Raw genomic sequence first — 25,284 nt, 5'->3', positions numbered from 1 at the left:
TATAACTAGGTACGTTTTTAATTTATTTAATTGCAAATGTAAATAATTCGCGATTTTATAAAATCGTTTGGTATAAACGTTCCTTTCTTTGCCCCAATTATGACGAATCGGTCCTATATTACGATATACTCTAATTCGTGTTTGTGGGTCTTCGAGCCCGAAATGGTAATTGTTTTTGTCCCTTAGTTTATTTAGGGTCGTATTTAGAACACGTGTATTTACTAATCAGTTGGGGATGACTCTTTTGTTTTCAATGTAACAATCCTTTTAACTGATTGCTGTGCATTTGTGGAGAATGATGTTTTATTATATAATATAACAGTAACAGCTTTTGAGTAAAGATTTGGAACTGACCACCACTGAAATCCACCACGCTGCTTCAATGCGGGTTGGTGGATACAGTAGCAGAATAACATAGAAATAAGACATATGTGTGTTTTCCTTCACCGCCGATCACGAAATAAATTATAAATACAAATGTACTTAACATGAAAATTCAGAATAATGCATACGACGATGGTAATGATGATCGTTAGTTAAGAAGTACACATTTTAACCACTGGGCGCTGATATGATAAAAGTAAAAAGTGAAATATCTTGTAAATGTCCCTTTTTTGGGATAAGGTTTTTCGGTGCTGGTTTATACTGAATATAAGTATATATGTTCACTACTGGGCACTGAAAAATTACCCAACATTATCGAAATTTTGCATAAAGTAGATAATGCTTGCATACACAATTGTTAAATAAATAAAATGACTCATAGTTGAAAATATATCAGGGTCCATAGTATAAATTCAACGCTACACAGCGTTGAATTTATACTCCTTTTTTAAAACTAAAAACAACTTGGAGCTCTTTCTAGCACGCTGTCCTAATATGATTTGGTTTATACACATGTTTTATAATAATTTTGAAGTTATAACTTACATATGGGAGGGCGAGAGCGATACCCATCGATTCGTTACGTAACGCGTTACGACGTCAGTCTGTCCCTTTCTCATACGCATACAGCAGCAGTAGGCAGGCTCCTCCTGTCTCACTCTACAGTGCCAGCCGTATATCGGTCAGACGTTTTTCTTAAGCTCTCACTTTCGTCTTTCCGAAGTGCACATTTTATTTTTATGTACAATGTATGTTTACAATGTAGCCAGTCGTCAGAAGTCGAATGTGTTTATCGCCTGATAATACGATGCTACCTTTGTAACATAATGTTGTTTTTCAAAACGTCTACAAAAAATCCGTAACAGCATAAAGGTATCTTTTAAATATATTTAATATATGATTTTAAGTAATCGTTCTAAAAATTTTAACAGTTATTTAATAAATTTAAAAAATTTATTTGCTTTAATGAAAAATGATCATTTATGTAAATATTTAATTGTAAAGTTAATAAATAACTAATTAGGTATAATTCTAATTAGTTTCATCTTATTAACTACCAAGACTCCCTCAAGATCTTGACCTTAAAAAACTTTTCGTTAATCATAGAAAAAAATATATTATAATAAGAATTTCATAAATTAATTTTCATTGAACATTTGATTATTCTGGTACTGTCTATATGAGAAAATTTAATCACTGTATTCAATATCTACAAAAAAAACGAAATACTAAGTGTAAACTTAGTGACTTTATTCAAGCTTGTCTGCGTAGCACCCACTCATCAGATATTCTAACACCAAACAGCAATACTTGGCATTAATGAGTTCCGGTTTGAAGTGAGTAAGTCAGTGAAACTATAGACTCAAGAGACATAACATCTTAGCTCCCAAGTTTAGTGGTGCACTGGTCATAAAAGATGTTCAATATTTCTTACAACGCCTATGTTTATAGGTGTTGTTTACTTACCAACAGAACGTCCAAAAACACAGGTAGATAGGTGATATAAGATATAAAAAAACATATTCATATAATATCGAATAAAACAAAACTAAATATCCCGAAAGCTACAAACAAGAAATATCGATCAGTTTTATCGACAGGAATAAAAAGCCCAGGAGTTATTAAATCGTTATTACACGTCAACACAAACCTTACCACATTAAAAGCTACTAATGTCGAAAGTTGGTTATTTTTACTGTAAGAACGTCTGCCTAGAGAATAGTTACAAACATTCTGGCAAATCGTAATTTGAAAGTATTTTGAATCACTATATTCTTTTGAAATTGAGATGATGTGACATCTTTAAAATTTTTTAATTTTAATTTTCATCCGCAACACCTGGATGTCCCAAAATCCACAACATAGACGACACGATTGTTATTACTTTGAACCAGTGGAATCAACTTTCGCCAGCATTTTTTCCGAGTTAATATGGAAACTTTAAAAAAAAGAGTCTACACATTTCTTAAAGGCCGGCAACGCAGCTGCAAGCACCCCGGTGTTGCAGATGACCATAGGCAGCGGTAGTCGCTTTCCATCAGATTAACCTCCTGCTCATTTGCCACCTATAGCATAAAAAAAATCCAAAGATTTGATAAACAAAGAAACACATGATACTAACAGTGTTTTTTTTTAGCATTAGCAGCCTGTAAATATTCCCACTGCTGGGCTAAAGGCCTCCTCTCCCTTTGAGGAGAAGGTTTGGAGCACGCTGCTCCAATGCGGATTGGCGGAATACACATGTGGCAGAATCTCGTTGAAATGAGAAACATGCAGGTTTTCTCACGATGTTTTCCTTCACCACCGAGCACGAGATGAATTATAAACACAAATTAAGCACATGAAAATTCAGTGGTGCCTGCCTGGGTTTGAACCCGAAATCATCGGTTAAGATGCACGCGTTCTAACCACTGGGCCATCTCGGCTCAATAGCCGAGATGGCCCAGTGGTTACGCGTTCAGTGGTTAAACCTCACCGATTTTCAGTAACTGCCCGAAGTCTGGAAGTTGGAAATGCTTACACTCCCACGAAAAAGACTTTAAGCCGTTGATTCTGCGCCTGAACTCTGATGGTGTCGGATTAGTCGTCACATCGGGTTATGAGAGTGAGGGAACAGAGAGTGCACCAGTGTTTGCGCACACACACATATGTACTTTAATCTGTGCTGTATAGTTGGCTGGTCTCTATTAAGACTGGCCGCTGTTGCCGAAATCGGTCAAGACGACATTATCAAAATCAAATTCCTTTATTCAATATAGAAGCATTACACTTTCTTATTGATGGTCTCATTAAACACTACCACCGGTTCGGAAAAAGGAACACCCTGACCTGAGAAGAACCGGCGAAAGAAACTCAGCGGGTCTTTTTTTATTTTTTTCGTCAAATTAATTATATACATAATTGCATATGAATAGAAACAGCCAGGAGGCGATCGTTTCATTCCCAAGGTGTGCTATCAAACATAAACTCAGTAATTGTATAATAACCTTTCACACACAAGCATCATCATCAATACTTCGTGCGAAGTTAGCTAGTCTCCATTGTCAATGGACTTCGTGAACGATGTTAGAGAACCATACTGTGCAATGTCATCCAAATTCGTTAAAGTTGAAATATGACAAAGAAGAATCGAAACATACCTTAGATGTGATAGCGTCTTTTGCAGTTGTTATCATTATGAATTATTCAAAAGTCACTGAACAAAGAACTAACGTACATACTTCTAGATGAGACTACAGAAAAATATAATCTTATCTAAAAAGGGACACTTAAGGCGGACAGCCGATGGAAACAAAATCATTTTCATCACAACAAACTAACTGCTCTCGGTTTCACAAATAAAACGAGTAGAATAAGGCTACACAAAACGTTTATATTGAACGACAAAAATACCAAATAAAAGTTTTTGGGCAAGAACTCTCGCCGACTATCACAGACCTATCCTAAGTTCGGCAGAATCGGATGAATGATTTAGGAACGTATCAAAGGCAAACTTGTTAAACATTCATTTTTAGGGTTCCGTATCCAAATTATAAAACGCCCTATTACTACGAATCCGCTGCCCATCCGTCCGTCCATCTATATCTCATAAACCGTGATAGTTAGATAATTGAAATTTTCACAAATGGTGAATTTATGTTGCCGCTTCAACAAAAAGTACTAAAAACAGGATTAAATAAATATTTAATGAGGCTCAAATTCAATGGATGATTTTTTTGCCGTTTTTGTAGATGGTACGGAACCCTTCTTTCTCTTTGAGAAAATTTCTGTCAAAATGTTTATTTCTATAATAGGAAATATGTAATTTGTGAAATTAATCTCAATTATATGATACTTCCATACTCTCTGATATCTTCGGATGTGGCGTGTACTTTTCGTACCATGTTTTTCGTCTTACCTCCCAAATTACCCTGATAAGAACTTTCGTCGCCTCAGGGCCTAATATTATTATAAACTTTAATAAAACGCCACAAAGTTTCATATTGCTTGACACGAATTCGCGATTGCGGAAGCAATCTCGAAACCATAAAGTTTTGGATGACAAAGAGGGTATTTATATATAAAAACGTAAAAGATTTCGGTTTGTTTTGAGTGAATAAGACATTAATAATGACGCCTTGAAATTATAATGAAAACTTCGTTAACGAGATCATTTTATTTTATTGAGAGAGTTTTGATCGTGTTTTTTAAAACATAATAATATTTATGAGTTGAGATAGCTCTATGCGAGTTTAAGTTTAAGCAAGGTCAACTAAAATTTCTTGTGTTTATGTTTCATTAAATCAAAATCCAAATTTTCTTTATTCAAGAAGGCTCATAAAAATACTTTTGAATTGTCATGTTACAGTGTTGAACTAAATGTAAAGCTACCGCCACACACGGTTCGGAAAATAGATTCTGCCGAGAAGACCTGGCAAGAAACTCGTTTCCACAATTTTAATTATAGAATACAGCAGTACAATACTAAGTCCAACCTTTGTTTTTTTTTTTTTAAAGTAATTTGCCTTATTTATCAATATTTTTTGACATGTATTTTAAATTAACATACGATACGTAAAGGAATCAGTCATGAGTAAAATAATGTGTGGGATGAACATTTGTGTAGCCACCACGTATTGACGCAGCAGTGTTATGGAATCACCTCCAAAACTCTAAAATTCTAAGTTTCACCCGCACCACCTAGATATCTGAAAATCCACAACAGCGCGATTTTTAAGACATTTTCTGTCTCGCACAACCATTCTGTGGAACCAGCTCTGGCAGGCGGTTCTTTTTTTTACAACTTGGGAACCTTCAAGAAAAGAGCATACTCCTTCCTTAAAGGCCGACAACGTATCTGCAAGGCCCCCGGTGTCCCAGATGTCCATGGGCGGTGGTAGTCACTTTCCATCAGGTGAGCCTCCTGCTCGTTTGCAACCAATAACGTAAAAAAAATAATTGAAATTAATGGTAAGAGATCCTCATCATAAACCTTGACGCCGTAATTAATATTATTCATTTCTAACAAACACAATGCGCTTTCGACGCACGAAGAAGTTATCTCCCTTGTGCTTGAAGTTACCATGGCAACCTCTAAATACGATTACAACAATACTGATCTTCTTTTGGCGTTGGTATATGTGAAGTGAGTGGTACCCAGAGGTGCTCGCACAGAGCCCAAAAAGAGGCCTTAGGCAATAGTGGGAGTAATACAGTTTGTAACTTTAAGTATTTATAAAATATAATGATAATATATACGCAGTATAAATAAGAGGTTGTCTAGAACTGTAATTGTTATATCAGAAGTTTGAAGTTGGAGTTTTAGTAGTCTGGGATTTGAATGTTTTAGTACAGTTCAAACTGTCGTCATGTGTACTATTCAAAGTCAAAGTCAAATATATTAATTCAATAAAGAAGTGTTAAACTTGCTTAATGATATTCAAAAATCTACCATCACCTCGGACCTAAGGAGAATCGGAGAAAGAAAATCAGCGGAAAGTTTTTTTAAATGTCCTATTTTTTTAATTTTATACTTTAATACTTAATATTATAAATGCGAAAGTAACACTATCTGTCTGTCTGTCTCGCTTTCACGCCAAAACTACTGGAACGATTTAAATTTGGTACACAAGTAGTCTGAGAAATGACATAGGCTACATTTCAATTGGAAGAAGTGTTATAAAGGGTTGAAAATGGAGATGAAAGGTTGTAGAAAAGTATTGCCCTTTTTAGAACTAGAAGCATAGGGCTTATATTTTAAATTGTTGATCTACACTTATAAAATAACATAATTATCATGACACCTACTACGGAGGGAATTTTTGATATTCTACCGCTAAAGATGTGAAATATGGGTTGAACGTTTGTATGGAAGTCCGTCATTTTTTAATTAAAAACTTAAAACTTTATTATTGATTAAAAATGAGTTGATATGTGTTTAAGCGTTTCTGGATATTTTAAGCCTAAGGGAAGAAATAGGGGTTGACATTTCTTATACAGGTTAGTCTGGAAGTCAGTCATTTTTGTAGTTAGAAGCATGAAACTTTATTTTTGGTATTGTGATTAAAAATGAGTAGATAGGTATTTAAGCATATCCGGATATTCTACCCTAAGGGCTGAAATACACACTAATGTAGTATACAAAGTGGTCTTACATTAACGTAATATTTTAAGTAAATTTGTAAATATTTTCAATTTATACGCGAGCAAAGCCGCGGGTAACTGCATCACTTAATATATGTATAATATATATTAAATAAATTAAATCACTCATACCAAAGTGCATTAAAAGGACGTAATAAAACAAATTGAATACCTTTATTATATATCCAACTGTAGAATTTAATACCCTTGCTAGATTCGAATTTAAAACATTTTTATTTCATATAGAAATTTCGTACACTTGAATTTAATACGAACAAAAGCCATTATTCTACCGTCGGTTATAATTTCGGTAAAGAATATTAGAGTAGTTAACCCATTTCCTATAAACATAGGAACTTTGCTGGCTGGAAGCTAACTAAATTATAAATAGTTTAGCTCACAAAGAAAAGTTTAAAAATTGCTGTTTCGGTTCAACCACAAAATAGTTATCTCAACTTTTAACGAAATAATATTAAACGTATAAATTCCGCTTGTTTAAAAGCAACAAGATGCTAAAATGAGGATTTTTTTTTTGTATAAAATAAAATAGAACGAAACAAAAAATTAATTCAATTTGGTTTAGTAAAATTTTGTAAGTCTTACTTTTGAATTTCATTATGTTAAAATACACAACATTAAAATTTAGTTTTGCTTGGTATACCAATATTATTGAAGCTGAAGAATATTATCTATCCTAATATTAGTAAATTAAGTAACAGCCTTTATATGACCCACTGCTAGGCCAAGATCTATTGAGGAGAAGGTTTGGAGCTATGTAGGTTTCCTCACGATGTTTACCTTCATGCCGAGCACGTGATGAATTAAATGGAAAATAAGTGGTGCTTACTTGAGTTTATTCTAATGATCAGTGATCACGGATGCCCAAATACATTGGCGCCGTAAGAAATTTAAACCAATCCTTACATAGCCAATGCGTCACCAACAGTGGACACTAAGTTATTATATCTCTTGTACAATTTATATACGACATTATAACTATGTGTACGTATAGATACAAGACAAAAGTTTTAAATTTGGAACAGCGTCGTACACGAACAATGTTGCATCTGCAAGACCTCAGGGCGTCTTGGTGTATTCTCTAGTTTTCTAACTAACCAGTGTTGATTTTCAACGTGAGCTTATTTACCACACAAGTTTTATTTAAAACAAAAAGAGAATCAAGAGTTAGTAAACATAGACATAGTATAACATCTACCACGAACAAGCATTTTGTTGACCAACCTGAAGATAGGCTTTATTTTTCGCACAAAACAAAAACAATACGTGTGATAGAAGTGGTAACTTAAACCGTCCGAAATACGGCTAGCACTTTGGGTTAGACTGAGAAAGGAGAAGCGTTCCTACCGCTGCCGTACGCATGAGAGAAAGGGACAGACTGCCGTGACGCGTTACGTAACGAAGCGGTTTACCCTTGTATAAGAAGTTAGCATTTAAAAATTGTCTTTATACCTATATTTTTAACCGTCTTCATGAATACTCGCATCTTTGTTTTACTTGCGGTATGCAATTGTAGTTTTTATTCGTAGTAGTTGCGCAGCCGCTCGTTTAATATCGACCTTCGCTAGGCAGCACCTATATCAGTGAACTATTATGACTTTAATAAGGTTCAATTACTTAATAACGTAATTGAAGGCACAAGAAATATAACGTATCAGTTTCTATTGGCGATAGTGACTACTTACCATCATTGTCAGTAGGTGGTAGGACTTTTTACAAGCACCAGACGTGCTAGTGACGTAGTAGATACCACCCACTCATCAGATATTGTAGAACCAAACAGCAGTGCTTAGTCTTTTTGTGTTCCGGTTCGAAGGATGATTGAGCCACCGTAACTACAGGCACAATGGACATAACATCTTAGTTCCCAAGGTTGAGGGTTCATTGGCGAATTAAGGGCAACTAATCAAAAGATCCATTACGAATCAAAATAAATGGCACATTAATTTTAATAATGATACGTAGATAAGTATTGTCTTTTTAAGCACTTAAAAATTCGAATCAATCAAACATTTTAGTTCCCAAGGTTGGTGACGCATTCATGATGGAATGGTTAATATTTCTTACAGTCTATGGGCGGCTGTGAACACTCACCATCATTTGCTCGTCCGGCTACCTATACCACAAAACCTATAATTTAACTAAAATAAAAACAAGCAAACATTAGTAATAGTTTATATATAAAAATATCCTTTACAATATAAACACGAACGCAAATATCTCCCAAACTGTAGGAGCTGATAACTTTATTGTAAGGGTTGTACAAATAAAATTAGAATTTGCTTTTAACAAGAGACCGGGCCGCTAAACAAACACAACGATAGCGTCTGTCGTAAAATGGCACAAACTTTTCGCTGGTTAATTCACCACTCTACTGTTTAAATTCGACGCTAGTTTCGTTCGTTCAAAGTTATATGAAAAATTTAAATATAACAAGAATTAAAATTTGAAATTTTATTGCCTTGTGTTTAAATAATCGTTTGGTTTGTAACAGTGATATTTTATTTCTGTAAAGCTAAACAAAAATATCTTTTAGTGGAATTTGAATGTAAAACTCATCTATCAATCTATCAGTCGAAGGATATCTAAGTTAGTCATTAAGTATAGTAATTTGAAGGATTTTTTTTTGTAGAAACTGCAATGGAAATAAATAAATGCCAGTTAATGTCCCACTGCAAGAAAAGACTCCACTCCTCTCGAAGAGGAGTTTATTCCACTATGCTGCTTTCATGTGAATTACATACATACATCCTCTTTTATTTTTCCTTGTCATGACTGGAAAACTCTCAATGAATAATTGATTTAGTATTGAATATATTTAAAGAACTATAAAACTTTATTTAAATTAGAGAGCCGTAATTGCCCAGTGGTTAGAACGCGTGCATCTTAACCGATGATTTCGGGCTCAAACCCAAGCAAGCACCACTGAATTTTCATGTGCTTAATTTGTGTTTATAATTCATATCGTGCTGGCGGTGAAGGAAAACATCGCGAGGAAACCTGCATGTGTCTAATTTCAACGAAATTTTGCCACATGTGTATTCCACCAACCCGCATTGGAGCAGTGTGATGGAATATGCTTCAAACCTTCTCCTCAAATGGAGAGGAGGCCTTAGCCCAGCAGTGGGAAATTTACGGGCTCCTAATGTAACGAAAAATAAAACTTTATTTACATAAGAATTATTATCATTAAGTTATTTGTAATGTATTATTTATTTTTAATTAATAATCAATTTCAATGTATTTTTAACCTTTTTCATATATTTCGTTTTTTGCTGAATGTTTTTATAAATATACATAAGTACTTACATCTTTCTTTGCTGCCGACATACTTTAACATTCTATTTTTATATATTATGGACTTATCCCCTTTTAGTAAATATAATAGTATAATATTAGTATGGATGAACTTTATCCCAAACAATTAATTTAATTTAAACTTATCTGGCATCCATTAAATTAAATTTATAAATTGTATATTTATGTATATTAATTTGTACATACAAACGTGCATATATTCTCAAAGGGATAAAAATGTCCAACAAAACAAACTCCTTTATTCAATATAGGAGCATTACACTTACATATTGATTGTCAAATTAAACACTATTGGGAAAATTACATTAAAAGAAGTTCGAATACGTTACAGAACTTATAGGCTGTTACATTAAGTTGACAATTTCATGACTAAAAGTTGCGTTCATGAAAACTCGCATGTACGTTGTCAAACTTGCGGCGCGACGGTTGAACTTGTTTGTACTGACCGTTTCGTAAAAGTGGCGTTTTCTTTACATTCTGCCGACCTTTTGTTTGAAACGTTGCAGTTCCGAAAAATATACACGAATAATTGAAGTGTAAAACTGGAGTACGGTATGTTTTTATTCAATATGTCACAACTTAAATATGGTTTGTTTGCATAAAATTTTACATTTAAAAATAAATTACTTTATAACACATTTAAAAATATATATATATATATAAGTAACGGTTATTATTATACATACAGGTATATAATATACATGATAAAATAACTCATAGTTTGTATATGTAGATGTTGATGATCGTTAGGATTATTACTATATATATATATGTGTCTTGATTGATAGAAGAGAGTAACTGCTAAGTATCTTGCGGGTTTGCTCGAAAATTAACCTTGTAAAATAAAAATGTATAAAAGCGCGTCCTTGAATAAAGTATATTTTGGATTTGTTTTAACATAACCTAAATTAACTTCATTATTACGAAGTAGGTATGTATTTGTATTTAATTACATACCCCAGTAAAGCTGAAAAGCTTATTGATGATATCTTTTATTCCAATGAATAGAATCAATGGCCAAGTTCTCTTCAACTAATCAGCTTGTCAAGAGTACGATAATACCCCAAGAGGCAGGATTAATCTCACACATTTCTGGTTGTATTGTATATCAGTATGGTATTGGGCGAATGAGTTATTTAAATCTTTGCCAATATACACGGTACTGCTAGAGGAAATAACTATTCCGTTTGCAATGTTCTGAGTTACTATTTTTTTTGCCAAACCCTGGGCCAGACCATAGCTAGAGAACAAATACATGAATTATATGAAGACGAAATTTATCCTTGTCACCTCAATAGTCTAAATTTGATTCAAGTCAAATCATATCAAAATAATATACTAGTGTAACTACAGACAAAATCTCGGTTTCCAAAGTTCGAAGCGCATTGGCGATGTAAGGAATGGTTAATATTTCTTCCGGCACCAATTCCAGGGGTCACCATTAGTTCACCTATTCGCTTGCCTATCTATAGAAAAGACCTAACTCTATCAAAGTTATATTTACTTCTGTTATATATGTAATTGAAAAGGCTAATCAATTGTATTCGAATAACTCGTTAAAATACTTATAATTCTCAACTATTTGCTCACCAAAATTAGCCTGGATAGCGCCTTTCAGAAACTTTTAGTTCGGTAACAATGTTCTTTGACAGGATTTCAGTCAGATTATAAAATACGCTATTAAACTAATAGTTCAGATCGAATTTCCAACTTTGCACCTCAATTTCAACAGTTGTTGGAAACATTCGGTCCTTTTCCTAATGTATTTAAGATAGCAGTTTATTTTCGGTTTTAGGGTCAGATTCCACTGCAGCGTTTACAAGATCTTTTTTTTAGTTTATTTTTACTATCACGATAGTTTTAGCTCATTATAAAAGTATAAATCTTTTATGGCGTTGTTGTTCTGAGCGAATGCAGTCACAAGAGAGACCAGTCAACTTATGGAGGACATATTGTAGTGCACTTGTATGTACGCAAACATTGGTGTACTGTCTATTCCCTCACTCTTATAATCCGATTTGACAGAAAATCCGATACGACCGGAAAAAAAATAGGCACAGGACCAATGACTTTACTTACTAAGGCACGGGACTATATATACTTCGACGGAATAACGCCATAACTTTTCATCGACCAACTTGGGGTTTGAAACCAGAATATCAGAATCCGTGGCTTTATATAGAGCCACTAGACCAACGAGGCAGTCAAAAATAGTTTTAATCCAATTATTCATTAAAGTATAAGAACAACTTGACAGTGTTAGTCTAGAACTTAGTGACAAAAAAGGACCCGCTAAGTTTCTTTCGCCGGTTCTTCTCAGGTCAGGGTTTTCGAAACTGGTTCGTAATTTGACTATCAATAAGTAAGTGCAATGCTTGTATATTGAATAAAGGAATTTGAGTTTGAATTGAGTTTGAATTAAAATTAAAAATAAATTGGGTAATTTGTTATTTCATTAAACAACAAAGCTTTTAAAAAAAGAACAAATTGTATTTTATGTGGTCTTTTCTATATTTAAGGTACAGTTTGAATTAAAACGATTACTCTTCAAATTATGACCGCCTGAAGTATTGAGTAAATAATAAAGTATTTTCTTCGAATCAGATGAAAATATCTTCCTAATAGCTATCGCTTCTCATGGGATATATGACTATAAGTTAAAAGTTAGCTTTTAGTTCGGATTTAGCATTATAATGAAATTATGCGGTGACTTAGTTCCGTGGTAACGTTGGATTACAAAATATGGGTGGGACTCGAGTTATTGTTTTGCGTTTATTAGGTGACCGCAAATTCCGTAAACATATTTAGGTTATATTTATGTATTAATGATTTCAGCTTTTTCATTAGTTTGGAAATCGAGTTCGGATTCATGAATTATTTGAGCTAATTATTAATTAGTTCTGTGAATTAATTCGTGTACTGTATATTCGTTGTGAATGTTTAATATGGTACGTTTATCGTTGACTGATCTTTAATCTAAATTCCAATACGAATCTAAACTTCTGGATGAGATCTTTTGTCTTCATAATTTATCTCGTCAAACTCAAAAGTTGTAATTCAATATAGAAGTAATACTTATTTACAATACATATTGAAGCTTACTTATTGATTGTCAAGAATAATCTACCATCAGTTAAGAGAGAACAGATATGATAAGAACCGCTGAAAGACTTGGCGGGATTTTTTTGTAACTTTTTTTTTCAACGGTTTACAATTTTTCATATTTATATTTGAATCTGCCTGAATGCCATCGATTCCTTTCCAGTCTTAAATGATCTCAGCTTAATATTATATTTTAAGACACAGAAGTTCAATAACGTTAATTTGAATTTTGTTAGGAAATAGGAAAATTCACGTGTCTGAATTTTTCTAACAGAAAACGGTTTTGGAACATCGTGGTGGAGTAAGTAATAAAAACTTACAAGAAAAAAGGAGGAAGTGAAATATTTATATATTTTTTTATTAATTAATTATTTTCTTTATAAGGAAATATTTTTTCCAATAATGACATTATTTGTTTGAAAAATTTACGGTGCTGTTTCAATCCTAAGTCTTTTACAAATAAACGCATCTCTAAAATCTAGATTATGAGCTGAGCTCATTTTAGGCGTCAATATTTAACTAGCTTAATGGTAACTACTTATTAATTTAAAACAATTTGTCATAGGTGAGCCGGCTATTCGTTCTCGATCTGCACGTCTCACCGTTTTAGTACCTCCCGAACCACCGAAGATATTAAAAGGACCAACCATAGAAGCTGTGGAGGAAGGCGAAGTAACCTTAGAGTGTGTGTCTGTTGGTGGAAAGCCTGCTGCTGAAGTAAGTATTTTTATATCTGTTTTAAAATAGGTCATGATTTTTTAATATATTATATTAACATATAAATAATAGTAAAGTTCCTTTTCGATTTAATATTTACTATTAAGTACAAGCGCTTATAGTACAGGTGGGGGGGGGAGTCGCCTGGTGATGTAAAAGTCATAGGATCGATCCTGATTTAGATCTATTGTAGTCCCCAATTATAGAAGCTTTGCGTTCAATTAGGGGGTAAATTGTAATATACCCCCTAATTGTCTACTTCTTTAAAAATGTTACGGCTATTACCCTTTAAAATAATAATAATGAGATGTATTTGTTTGTTGTTATTATAGATCACGTGGGTTGATAGTGATGGAGGGGTACTGAGTCAAGGGGTCACTTACTCCGTGGAGGTGATGAGCGACGGACGAAGGTTTATCGCTCGGTAAGATAAGATATTATTGTACATAATACTTGAATATAAAGATATGGCACACATTGGCGCATACATATATGTAAATAGTATATTTTCAAAAATGATTGGCATTATGATTTGTATATTGCCGCTAGATGGCGCTGCACATCAACATCTGTATTTTAGAACCGATTGCCATTACAATCGATACGCTATACACAGACAGGACAAACTGTGCTTGATTTTGTTCCTTGTTTTTTTTCTATATTGAAACTAATTTTATCTACCTATGTATATAATAGATAACGTAATCAAAATGAAACTTCTACTGACTACTAAGTTCAGCCTACTTGTTTTATTATTTAAAACGAATTTAATTAGTTTCACTTAAAATGTGAGAGTTACTTAAATTTATGAAAACATTAATTAACTGAGACTGAATTAATTAAACAATAATATAAATTAGATTTATTTTTTAGTAAAAATAAAAACCTATTTAATATAATTAAATGTTTTTTAAATAATATTATCATAATAACTTGTGTTTAGAGAAATAGATTTATTGCAAATTAGTATTAATTACTGGTTTTCATTCACTTTATTAAAAAAAATGAAATTTGCTGTAAAATAAATCTATTAAAAACATTGAAGTTAAGTCATTTCTGATCTAGCTTAAAAGACTCCAAATCTCGCGGTCTAGATCTCAAACTTAGAGATGAGAGATGGTACATCAAAAATATTGTTTTTTTTTGTTGATCAGATATCTGCAAAATTCGTATAATGGAGATATTCCGATATTAAATCTATAAAAATAATTGATATGGAATTCAACGGACGGCCATGTTTTACGTCTACGGGTGCGTTCAGAAAGTGTGTTTCAGTAAAAAATTTGTGCAGGGTACGGTAGTTAGTATATTTATATTTGTTTACTTTTATATATTTTACCCTAGTTTTCATAGGGTTTTCATCCATATTTTCGCTTCCGAATTTTAAGAGTCAATGATAAGCAACGATAAGTAATTGTATCTGTGCAAACCTTTGAACACGCAAAACTCATACCGACATTATTACATGAAGTTAATTTTACTATGTTTATACAGATCTACTCTCCGTCTTCGACCGAGGCGACAGCACCACGATCAGACGTACACCTGTCAAGCTCAAAATACAGCAGATCGAGCTTACAAAGCTGCCTCTATAAAGTTAAAGGTAAGGTTCATCTATAAACAACTTTTATAAAGCATAGTAACAGTATTACACTTCATTTAAATAAACTTAACTTAAACTAAAACTAACTAAAATAAATTTTTACTTCATTTCAACCCCAAAAAGACGCAAGTTTGCGCGTTAACTGCTAAAAAAACACCATTTGTCGTATCTCCACGATTCGAGAACATTCCGTTAGCCGCCACAGCTAGTATCGGAATATTTGGCGTCGATGTTTCGAACCTCGTACAGTTCTGCGGTCAATTGGAAGGCAAAGCCAAATTGGCATCAAAAAAGCTCGGTGTGCTCAGCAAGGCAAAACAGTACTTCACGTCGGCCCATCGTATAAGACTATACAAGGCGCAAATTCGGCCTCACATGGAATACTGCTCTCGCCTCTGGGCGGATGCTCCCCAGTACCAGCTCCTTCCATTTGACCGTATCCAACGTAGAGCGGCTCGAATTATCGACGATCAAGCCCTTTCCGATCTGCTTGATCCTTTGGCTTCGGGTAGAGATGTTGGATCGCTCTGCATCTTCTACAGACTTTATCACGGGGAATGTTCCGAGGAATTGTTCGGATTAATCCCGGCTGCTGAATTTCACCTTCGGACATCTCGTCAAAATTCCAAATATCACCCGCACCACCTGGATGTCCGAAAATCCACAACAGCGCGATTTTTAAGAAATTTTCTGCCTCGCACAACCACTTTGTGGAACCAGCTTTCGCCGGTGGTTTTTTCGAACCGATACGACTTGGGAACCTTCAAGAAAAGAGCGTACTCTTTCCTGAAAGGCCGGCAACGCACCTGCAAGCCCCCCGGTGTTGCAGATGTCCATGGGCGGTGGTAGTCACTTTCCATCAGGTGAGCCTCCTGCTCATGCCTCCTCCATTTTTCTCTCAGTTTCTCTCTCAGTCCTCACCACCTCACAGTAAAATAAATAATACTATTAGCTAGTTACTTTATAAAATTATCATATATATAATGTTGGAATATGCTCGAAATATTCTCTTCAAAGACGAATAGGTCGAAGCTCAACAGTAAAACAATCACATGTCACCTTACTTGTTAATTTCACATAACACTTATCACATCAATCAAACAGGTATTATTTCAAATGGTATTATCATTCAAAACCAGCGAATACGTCTGGCAGACGATTAAAGATACATTAATCGAATTTCAAATAAAATTTTATCGAAAAAACATAAAGTCGATAAAACCGATTAATTTCAACTTAAATCGTAAGTTAAACTTATCACAAAACTTTGATAAGTTTGCACTTTGAGTTCAGTAATCTATCAATCTATTAGTCTATCAAAAAGTTCTAGAATCTGATAAGTTTAACAGGACTAACTTAGAATTTTCAAATTATATTATCCATTTTCTTGTAATCTCGAAATAAAAAATGTGTCATAATTTAGAAGACTATCCGAATCGTATGAAATATATATTTTTTTTAATTTTAATAAATAACTTGTTAATCTAGATCTAGATTTATGAGTTATTTTTTAATTAAAGATAATTTTAAAGTTTTAAAATTTAAAATACGTAATAAATGTCTGTCAAATAGGCCACCTGATGGTAAGTGGTCGTATGCAGTGGCCATAAACAGTGTAACAAATATTAACTATCCCTTACATAGCCCATGTTCCACCATTCTTAGAAAATTACAAATGCAATGATGTCATGTTCCTTATGCCTATAGTTACACTGGAAAATCAATAATACTAAGTAATCTTCCTTGGCGGTCGAATGAGCGATGAAAAGATGACCCCAAACCTGTCTGCACAAAATCACTTTGTAATAATTCTGTACTAATGCTATAAATGGGAAAGTAACTCTGTCTGTTTCTGTTACGACTGACTTGAATTGAATACTCCAGGGAAGGACATAGGCTTCTATTTGTGCCTAACTGCATATCAACCCTTTAAACGCGAGCGAACCTACGCGCGACCAATAGTATGACATAAATTCACCTCCAAAAAAAAATCCCATAAGTTGAAACTAGACTAGACATTTAAAATAGGCATCATTATAATATAACAAGCAAACATCAACCGTAGTCTATAAACAATTAGTTTTATAAAAAAAAAAAGAAAAATACCATTCATATTCGAAATATCAAGGGAAAAAAAATCTTAATACATTTTTTTTTTATGAGATCCACTAAGCAATTATCTCACGAATTCTCATTTGAAATAATGCTTCGTCATATTTTAACGACGTCTTACTCTCGAGGACTCTAAAAACTGAAATGATTACGTAAATAATAAATTATATTAACAAAATAAAATCTAAGTATCTGTCTGTTATTCCAAAACAGCCTATTTTAGTTAATATGGCTATTTGCAAGTTACCAAAACCAATGGCATCGTTTATTTTTATTTTTGTCTGTATGTCCGGGGTGATTATCAAACTTGCTAAAAAATTTAGTTTAAATAAATAAATTATTATAGTTATTATTTCAAGTATAACAAAGTAAAGTTTATTAATTATAAGATCAAAATTACGACTACCGTGGTCGAGTAGTGTGTACAGCGGTTTTGATGGGTACGCCACTCCGAGGTCCCGGGTCCGATTCCCGGCCGATTCGATGGAGAAAAAGTTTAACTAGTTTTTTATGTTGTTTTGGGTCTGGGTGTTTGTGGTGCCGTCGTTACTTCTGATTTTCCATAACACAAGTTCTTTTGCTACTTACATTAGGATCAGAGTAATGTATGTGACACTGTCCAATATTTATTTATTTATTAAAATAGGTCTTTGTGGTCATCAGATATTCTACCGCCAAACAGCAGTACTCAGTACTGTTGTAACTACAGGCACGAAGGACATAACATCTTAGTTTCAAAGGTTGGTGGCGCATTGGCGATGTAAAGAATGGTTAATATTTCTTACAGCACCATTGTCACTGTAGTTTTATTTACTATGAAGATTTATAATTGAGGCTTTAATTAGAAGTGATTTTTCATTTTGATCATTTCAAATATAACTTGAAATAATCCTGTTACAAACATCACCACTGAAATTTCGTGTGCTTAATTTGTGTTTATAATTCATCTCGTGCTCGGCGGTTAAGGAAAACATCGTGAGGAAACCTGCATGTGTCTAATTTCAACGAAATTCAGCCACATGTGTATTCCGCCAACCCGCATTGGAGCAGCGTGGTGGAATATGCTCCAAACCTTCTCCTCAAAGGGATAGGAGGCCTTTATCCCAGCAGTGGGACATTTACGGGCTGCTAATGTAATGTAAATGTAAACATAATCTTTCGTTATAATATCACCACGTATAAGCCACCACAGTATAAGTGGTCACCACTTACCATCAGGTGGCCCATTTGCTCGTCCGCCAAATAATATCATAAAAAAAGATCTTAAAGTTTACGTCCATTATTATTTCATGTAAAGTGCGAGTAGAAAACCAGAGCACAGCTAACATAGAAATATAAAGAAGTATAAATATATTTACAGCGAAAATTGGACGTGTAATCCCGCCTACGGCTTTGGCTTATTGACGTCATTCTTATCTCAAATATTTTTGAAGTTGCCAACTTATCCGCAAGTTTTATATATAATTTTATTTGTTTTATTTGTCGTAAATCCCTACTGACGATTTTTTTTTTGTAATGTTACGTTAAATATTTTTCGTCTAAAGCTCTACTTTGAATTTTCAAAGAAATTGACACGTATATTTATACTGTATAAATCATGACCACGTGGATTGATTGGTAGGAATGAAAGAAATTGTTCTATTCAATTGCAACGCAAAGCCTCGAAATAAAACAGCACTAGCACTCCGTTTAATCTATACAAAAAAAAAATTATGATTCGATACTTGAACTCACTTTCCATCAGGTGAGCCTTCTGCACGTTTGCCAACTCTAACATTAAAAAAAAAAATGTAAACGAACGCGAATGTTTGTTATCTATTGTGATCACTGTGCCAGATCATCACTTTATTATTTATCAAAACATGTGCAGTGCATGTGCATGCCCAGTGATACCATAAACTCGAAAACTTAAGTCAGAGTGAGACTTACGAAATTATAAAATGCCTGCGTAGCTCGAGAACTATAATCTTTATGAATAAAATATACAGGTACAAATAAAAACACTTGACTAACATCTTAAAGATATTCTCTAGTACATAAAAAAATACATATCACAATGTACATATGTACATAACAATATTCTTAGTAATTATATAAGATAGATATACTTTATTTTATTTGTACTTATGTGTATTGTTATTCTTGGCTATTGACACATTTTCATGTGCTTTTTTATGTTTATAAATAATTTCATTTTAAGACAATATTGTAAAATATTTCGACGACCTCCGTGGTCGAGTAGTGTGTACACCGGTTTTCATGGTTACGCCACTCCGAGGTCCCGGGTTCGATTCCCGGCCAAGTCGATGTAGAAAAAAGTTCATTCGTTTTCTATGTTGTATTGGATCTGGGTGTTTGTGGTACCGTCGTTACTTCTGATTATCCATAGCACAAGTGCTTTAGCTACTAACATTGGGATCAGAGTGATGTATGTGATGTTGTCCAATATTTATTTATTAGATAATAAGATGTTTTTTGCACAAGTTTCTGGCATTTAGGACATTTTAGGATCATTACTTGAATCCTTGAAGTGAATTTTTGTTATCGCGAACATTTTATGTAAAATGAATCAGTTCACGTATGACGTGGTGGAGGGGCGTCAGGTATCCTATACATTTTTCTGTACCTCTGACAATGAGCATATAAACATAGTAAATCATGAGTTAGGATAAGTACATAAGTTATTATTATGGCCTTATGTAACAATATATATAAATTCATATTATTGTTAAATAACACGTATATCTTGAAATACATTTGAGACCAGAAAATTCAAAATCATTTTCTCAAAGAATCTCTTGAAAGCGTATCGAGACTGAACCAAGAATAGTTTAATTAAGAACGAACATAAAACGTACCTCGTAAGAACAAAAGATTTCAACTTGCATCGATAGCGTCATAAAATCGAATTAGATAAAATAAAACGTACATATTGCACACATAAATTACTCCTTAAGACAAAGTCGCCAATAAACGGATAAAGGGAAAACGTAACGAAATAAAGAAACAGACGCTAAAGGAAAGCCGTCACCACAATTTTTGTCTTACCAAGAATTTCCGAATAGCCGTGCGCCATCCAAGATAATTTGACCCATGAATCTTCAACGTCTCTCTGAATTATCACAACTTTAGTGCTGAGTAGAAAAATAGGGTGGATCATGATATTCTGGTCGTGGTTTTATACTAGTAAAGTGAAAATAAGAAGGCTATGTAATTTTCTGACGACGCTCTGGAAGTGTCAGCAAAGACTGTATTACATCGCAAGGAACTTTTTTAATGTTCCATTATTTTTAGGTCTTTGATGTACATTGAGATTGGATTTTGTATTATTACTAATTGTTACTCGAGGCTTTAATCGTATTTTAGGGGTTAGGTATAAAAAAGTCTGTCTCATACCAAATTTCACCAAATCCGGTTCAGTGGCTTGACCGCAATAGAGCAACAAACAGACAGACGTTACTTTCGTTTTTATAATATTAGTATGGATTAACTTCTGTTCTGTTCCACTATTCAATTAAAGCCGAATATTATCTCAAGATTATAGAAAACAACTTAAATAGTAATTAACTTAACATTTCTAAATAAATCACCGTATTAACTGAGTGGTACTTAAAGCTATCCTATCGTCAAGAGGAGATAAGGCTTTTATCCACTTGTGGGACATTGATGTGGAATAAAAGAGTTTGAGTTGAGAGCACAATTTCTCCTCTCGATATTCTTTTTCCGTTTGATAGTTATTAGCAAACTTTAGCAATAACAATTAAAGAAGAAATATAAATAAGAGAAGAGTATTATAGATGGCGAAGCTCTCAAATGATGGTCGAGATGGCCCAGAAGTTAGAACACGTACATCTCTAGCGTAAATCCAGGCAAGCGCCACTGAATTTTCAGGTACATAATTTGTGTTTATAAATCATTTCGTGCTCAGCGGCGAAGGAAAACATCTTGTAGAAACCTGCATGTGTCTAATTTAAACGAAATTCTGCCACATGTGAATCCACAAACCCGCATTGGAGCAGCGTTGTGGAATATGCTCCTAATGGAGGCTTTAACCCAGCAGTGAGAAATTTACAGGCTACTAATGTAAACATATAAATCTGAAATAAACAAAACACGAACAAATCTCGAACTTCGAAGCTCTTCCTTCTCTCATATCAGTCTATTAAAAAAAAAACATTATCTGTCCATCCATTTGGGAACTACGATGCCACGACAGACGCAAAGATACACAACATGTCAACCGAACGTCACGCGAACGGAGTCGCGAGCACCAGCCAGTATTTAATACGTTCGAACAAAACATTTTTCCTTTCATACGTTTCAACTTAAAGAATAGTATAATATCCTTTGAAGATGAATGTCTTACAAAGAGCCGCTTTTTAGCGTCGTTGCTTTGCATTGTAGATATAATTCTGCTTGTAAACTTGAAAATCAACGTTCCTATCATTCTGTTTACTAAAATGGAAGCGTAGCGTTGTAGAATGTTAAATATGCGACGGGTTGTCAGTACTTAGACGGGTTTAAATTAATCTCGAGGTCCATACGTTCATTGCAAATTTAATGTTTTGTTTTGTAACTTGCAATCCTTTAATGTATTTTACTGATATTATCCGAGCCTATACGAATACAGTGGACACTTTACATTTTTACATTAAAAGCCTATAAATTTCCTACTTCTGGGCTAAGACCTCCTCTCTCTCTGAGGAAAAGGTATGGAGCATAATTCACCCCGCTGCTCCAACGCGAGTTGGTCGATACACATTTGACAGAATGTCGTTGAAATTAGACACATGCTGGTTTCCTCACGAGATGAATTATAAACACAAATTAAGCACATAAAAATTCAATGCTTGCCTGGGTTTGAACGCGCAATCATCGATAAATTTGCACGCGTTCTAACCACGCTCTGAAAAGTCACCATATGTGACTTTTCAGAGCCTTCTTAAGTAAAGTATACCTTGATTGATTAATTGTGTGACTAGTTTTACAAAATCGAAATCAAAATATTCTTTATTCTAGTAGACTGATAAAAGCACCTTTTGAATGGTCATGTTACACGAATTAAATGTAAAGCTACTGCTGGTTCAGAAAGTGAATTCTACTAACAAGAACTGGCAAGAAACTCATTAGTTACTCGTTTTCACCATTTTTGTTACAGAGTACAGTAAAGAACAATTAAATTTTTATACATCATGCGTTGAAATCAATAAATACTCTTTTATCATCTTGAATTGAGTAATATGCCTTATTTATGAATGTTTTTTTTTACGTTTGTTTTTTTTAATAAGGCAAGTTAATAATTGCCGTGGAAGCTTATTATTGAAACGAATACGGTGCCCCAGGATGAATGTATTAACTTTGCGAAGTCGGAAACTAGGTGTTATTAGTTTATCTTTCCTCCTCGTGTCTATATAAAATTGTCACCGTTGCTCTCAAAAAGTGAAATATTTAATATACGTCAGGCGATATTTAAATAAAAACAAAATCTTGACTCGTAAACGGTTCAACAAATTTAACTAAATATTTGTAAGTGTTAAAAATTTTCGGAATGAATCAGGTTTTCTCTGAATTTTAAGTATAAAATTCAGAGAAAACCTGATTCATTCCGAAAATTTTTAACACTTACAAATGTTTAGGAATTTAATGAGATAAATACGTGCCTCTTGGTTTATGATTATTTAACCATATTAAGTAGTACTTAATATGGTTAAATAATCATAAACCAAGAGGCACGTATTTATCTCATTAAATTCCTAAACATTATTTGTGACGGAATTTATTTACGTCACACTCACGTCTGATATATCTTGAAAAGCAGATTTAATATTACATTGTCATAAAAATCATTTTGGTGTCCAATTCAACTCACACTTTACCTGAACCAAAATGACCCATGGACATTTCCCATTGGTTACGCGACCGACCATAGACACGTCCGCCAAATCGCATTTAGTTAATACACCATATCCTTGATAGTTTTAGTATAGTTGAACGCTCATTAAAATATTCCGTGTAAGAATACAGGCAACAGAACATTGTCTTTAAATTTGTTCATTCGGCATTTAATCTATCATCTTCTCTATGGCTTCGTCTAGACTTTTGATATCGGAGACTAATCCATTAATTGCTTAAGCTGTCAAGCTACAACATACGTATATTTTTTAATAATTGAAGATTATCCGTCTGTTTCGTTTAAATCCTTACAGCTGTTGAATCAATTGAACGGTCATTGGAAGAACTGTTATTATATCAATCAAAATATATAATGTATTCGTAATAATGATTCTGGGTTCTTGATTTCGGTCACGGCAATTTCAAAGGAGATTAGCCAAATGTGCGAGAGATGTCACCAGTGTGCATTATGATCCATATTAGAAATTAAACAATGACAACTGAGAATTTTTAGATGGAAAAGTACGATAACTTCAATATGCCCCGACTCGGAGTTTAAATCCTGGACCTTTGAATTCGTAACTTTATAAATCAGTCACCAGACCAATGAGATCCTATCACGTCTTGCCGTTGTATAAAGGTCAATGTATATCAGAATGTTGTATCATTTGTGAGACATTATCAACTTTATTTGTGTGTATTACAATTTCTTATAAACAAAATAATGTTTTTTTTTTATAAAATAAGTGTGCATCTCACTCTCTATTCTTTAGCCTTTCTGGTCTAAATTAATTCCGATAAGACTTGAAAAAGATTAAGCTTTAGACGTACGACCTGTTCTCGTAGATTTTTGAAGTACAGGAATATATTTGTACCTTTATCTTCTCTCTCAACACTCCAAACTAATTAGAATAATTAATACATAATGCGAATAATGTTTATTATCACCAACCAGGTATCGAAATTGGTACCTCGGCATTTTAACGATATATACTACCCTATCAAAATACAAACGAGAAAATAATTCGACGCTTTTCATTCATAATAAAGTAATACCCACAATAAAATTTATACAGACTTAGTTAAAAGTAAAATTTAAAAGCATATTATGATTTGTAAATAGTTATTCTAAATGAAACTTCAGTTTCGCAGTTCGGTCGGAACATAACAATCCAATTACAAGATATCCAACAGACTTTAAGCTCTTGGAAATTGTTTAAAAATTAAATAAGAGAAAGTTCTTGCATTCTTTCGTTTCATTGTTGGGTGTGTCTTTTTAATTATGTTAGCTGATATCATTTTATATAAAAACTTTAACATATAATACACAAACCCAATTAATTTTAACGTTATTTTAATAAGCTAACCGTCCCTGCTTTACACGGATGGAATAAGGTAGAATATTATATAAAAAAAAAAAAAAAACCAGAACCTTCGAATTTACTTTTAGGCATACGCAGAGGAACTCGTCAAAGTTCAACAATCGGATGAAAATCATCACAATAGCTTAGGAACGGATAGAGGTTAAGCATCCAGATTGCTTTTAGGACATTGTGCAAGTTCCTCTGAGTACTTTGCGTGTCTCAACTCAACTCTTTCCGATCATGTCGAATATGCTCTTCCATCGGAGTATGAGAGTGCACCTGTCTTTGCTTACCCAGTTGCGCTCTATAATATGTCCTGCATGTTGAGCTAACCTCCCTTGAGATTGGTTGCCTTTACTTAAAGTGAAACAGCTACCGATACATATAGATTAAATGTTTTATCTACTATTTGTCAGAAAAGCAATAAAAAACGTCTACGCCTATTTTAATACGACGTTTTGGTTCTAATAACCATCTGTCCATTTAAATAATTCAATTTAGTACCGTAAATAATTAAAAATATTTCTTAGAAAATAAAATAGTATTTGATGTTAAACATCTATTGGTGTGTCTTGTGAAAGTTCGGAGAGTAAGTCTCATACGCCAAACGACATGACATTTTCTATTGTCGTCATGCCCTCCCCCCACCTG

General features: G+C 33.6%; 1 protein-coding gene across 1 annotated transcript in view; it reads left to right on the top strand.

The window, feature by feature from the left end:
• The window catches only part of LOC125073875 (irregular chiasm C-roughest protein-like), a 58,344-nt gene that overhangs the window by 12,050 nt on the left and 21,010 nt on the right, over positions 1 to 25,284 (top strand). The window contains exons 4-6 of the mRNA XM_047684958.1: positions 13,511 to 13,662; positions 13,995 to 14,086; positions 15,157 to 15,265. Coding sequence (XP_047540914.1) covers positions 13,511 to 13,662; positions 13,995 to 14,086; positions 15,157 to 15,265 — 353 coding nt within the window. The remainder of the gene's footprint in view (positions 1 to 13,510; positions 13,663 to 13,994; positions 14,087 to 15,156; positions 15,266 to 25,284) is intronic.

The sequence above is a fragment of the Vanessa atalanta genome, chromosome 26, assembly GCF_905147765.1.
Source record: "Vanessa atalanta chromosome 26, ilVanAtal1.2, whole genome shotgun sequence".
Lineage (NCBI taxonomy): Eukaryota > Metazoa > Arthropoda > Insecta > Lepidoptera > Nymphalidae > Vanessa > Vanessa atalanta.
This window is presented reverse-complemented; position numbering and strand designations above follow the sequence as displayed.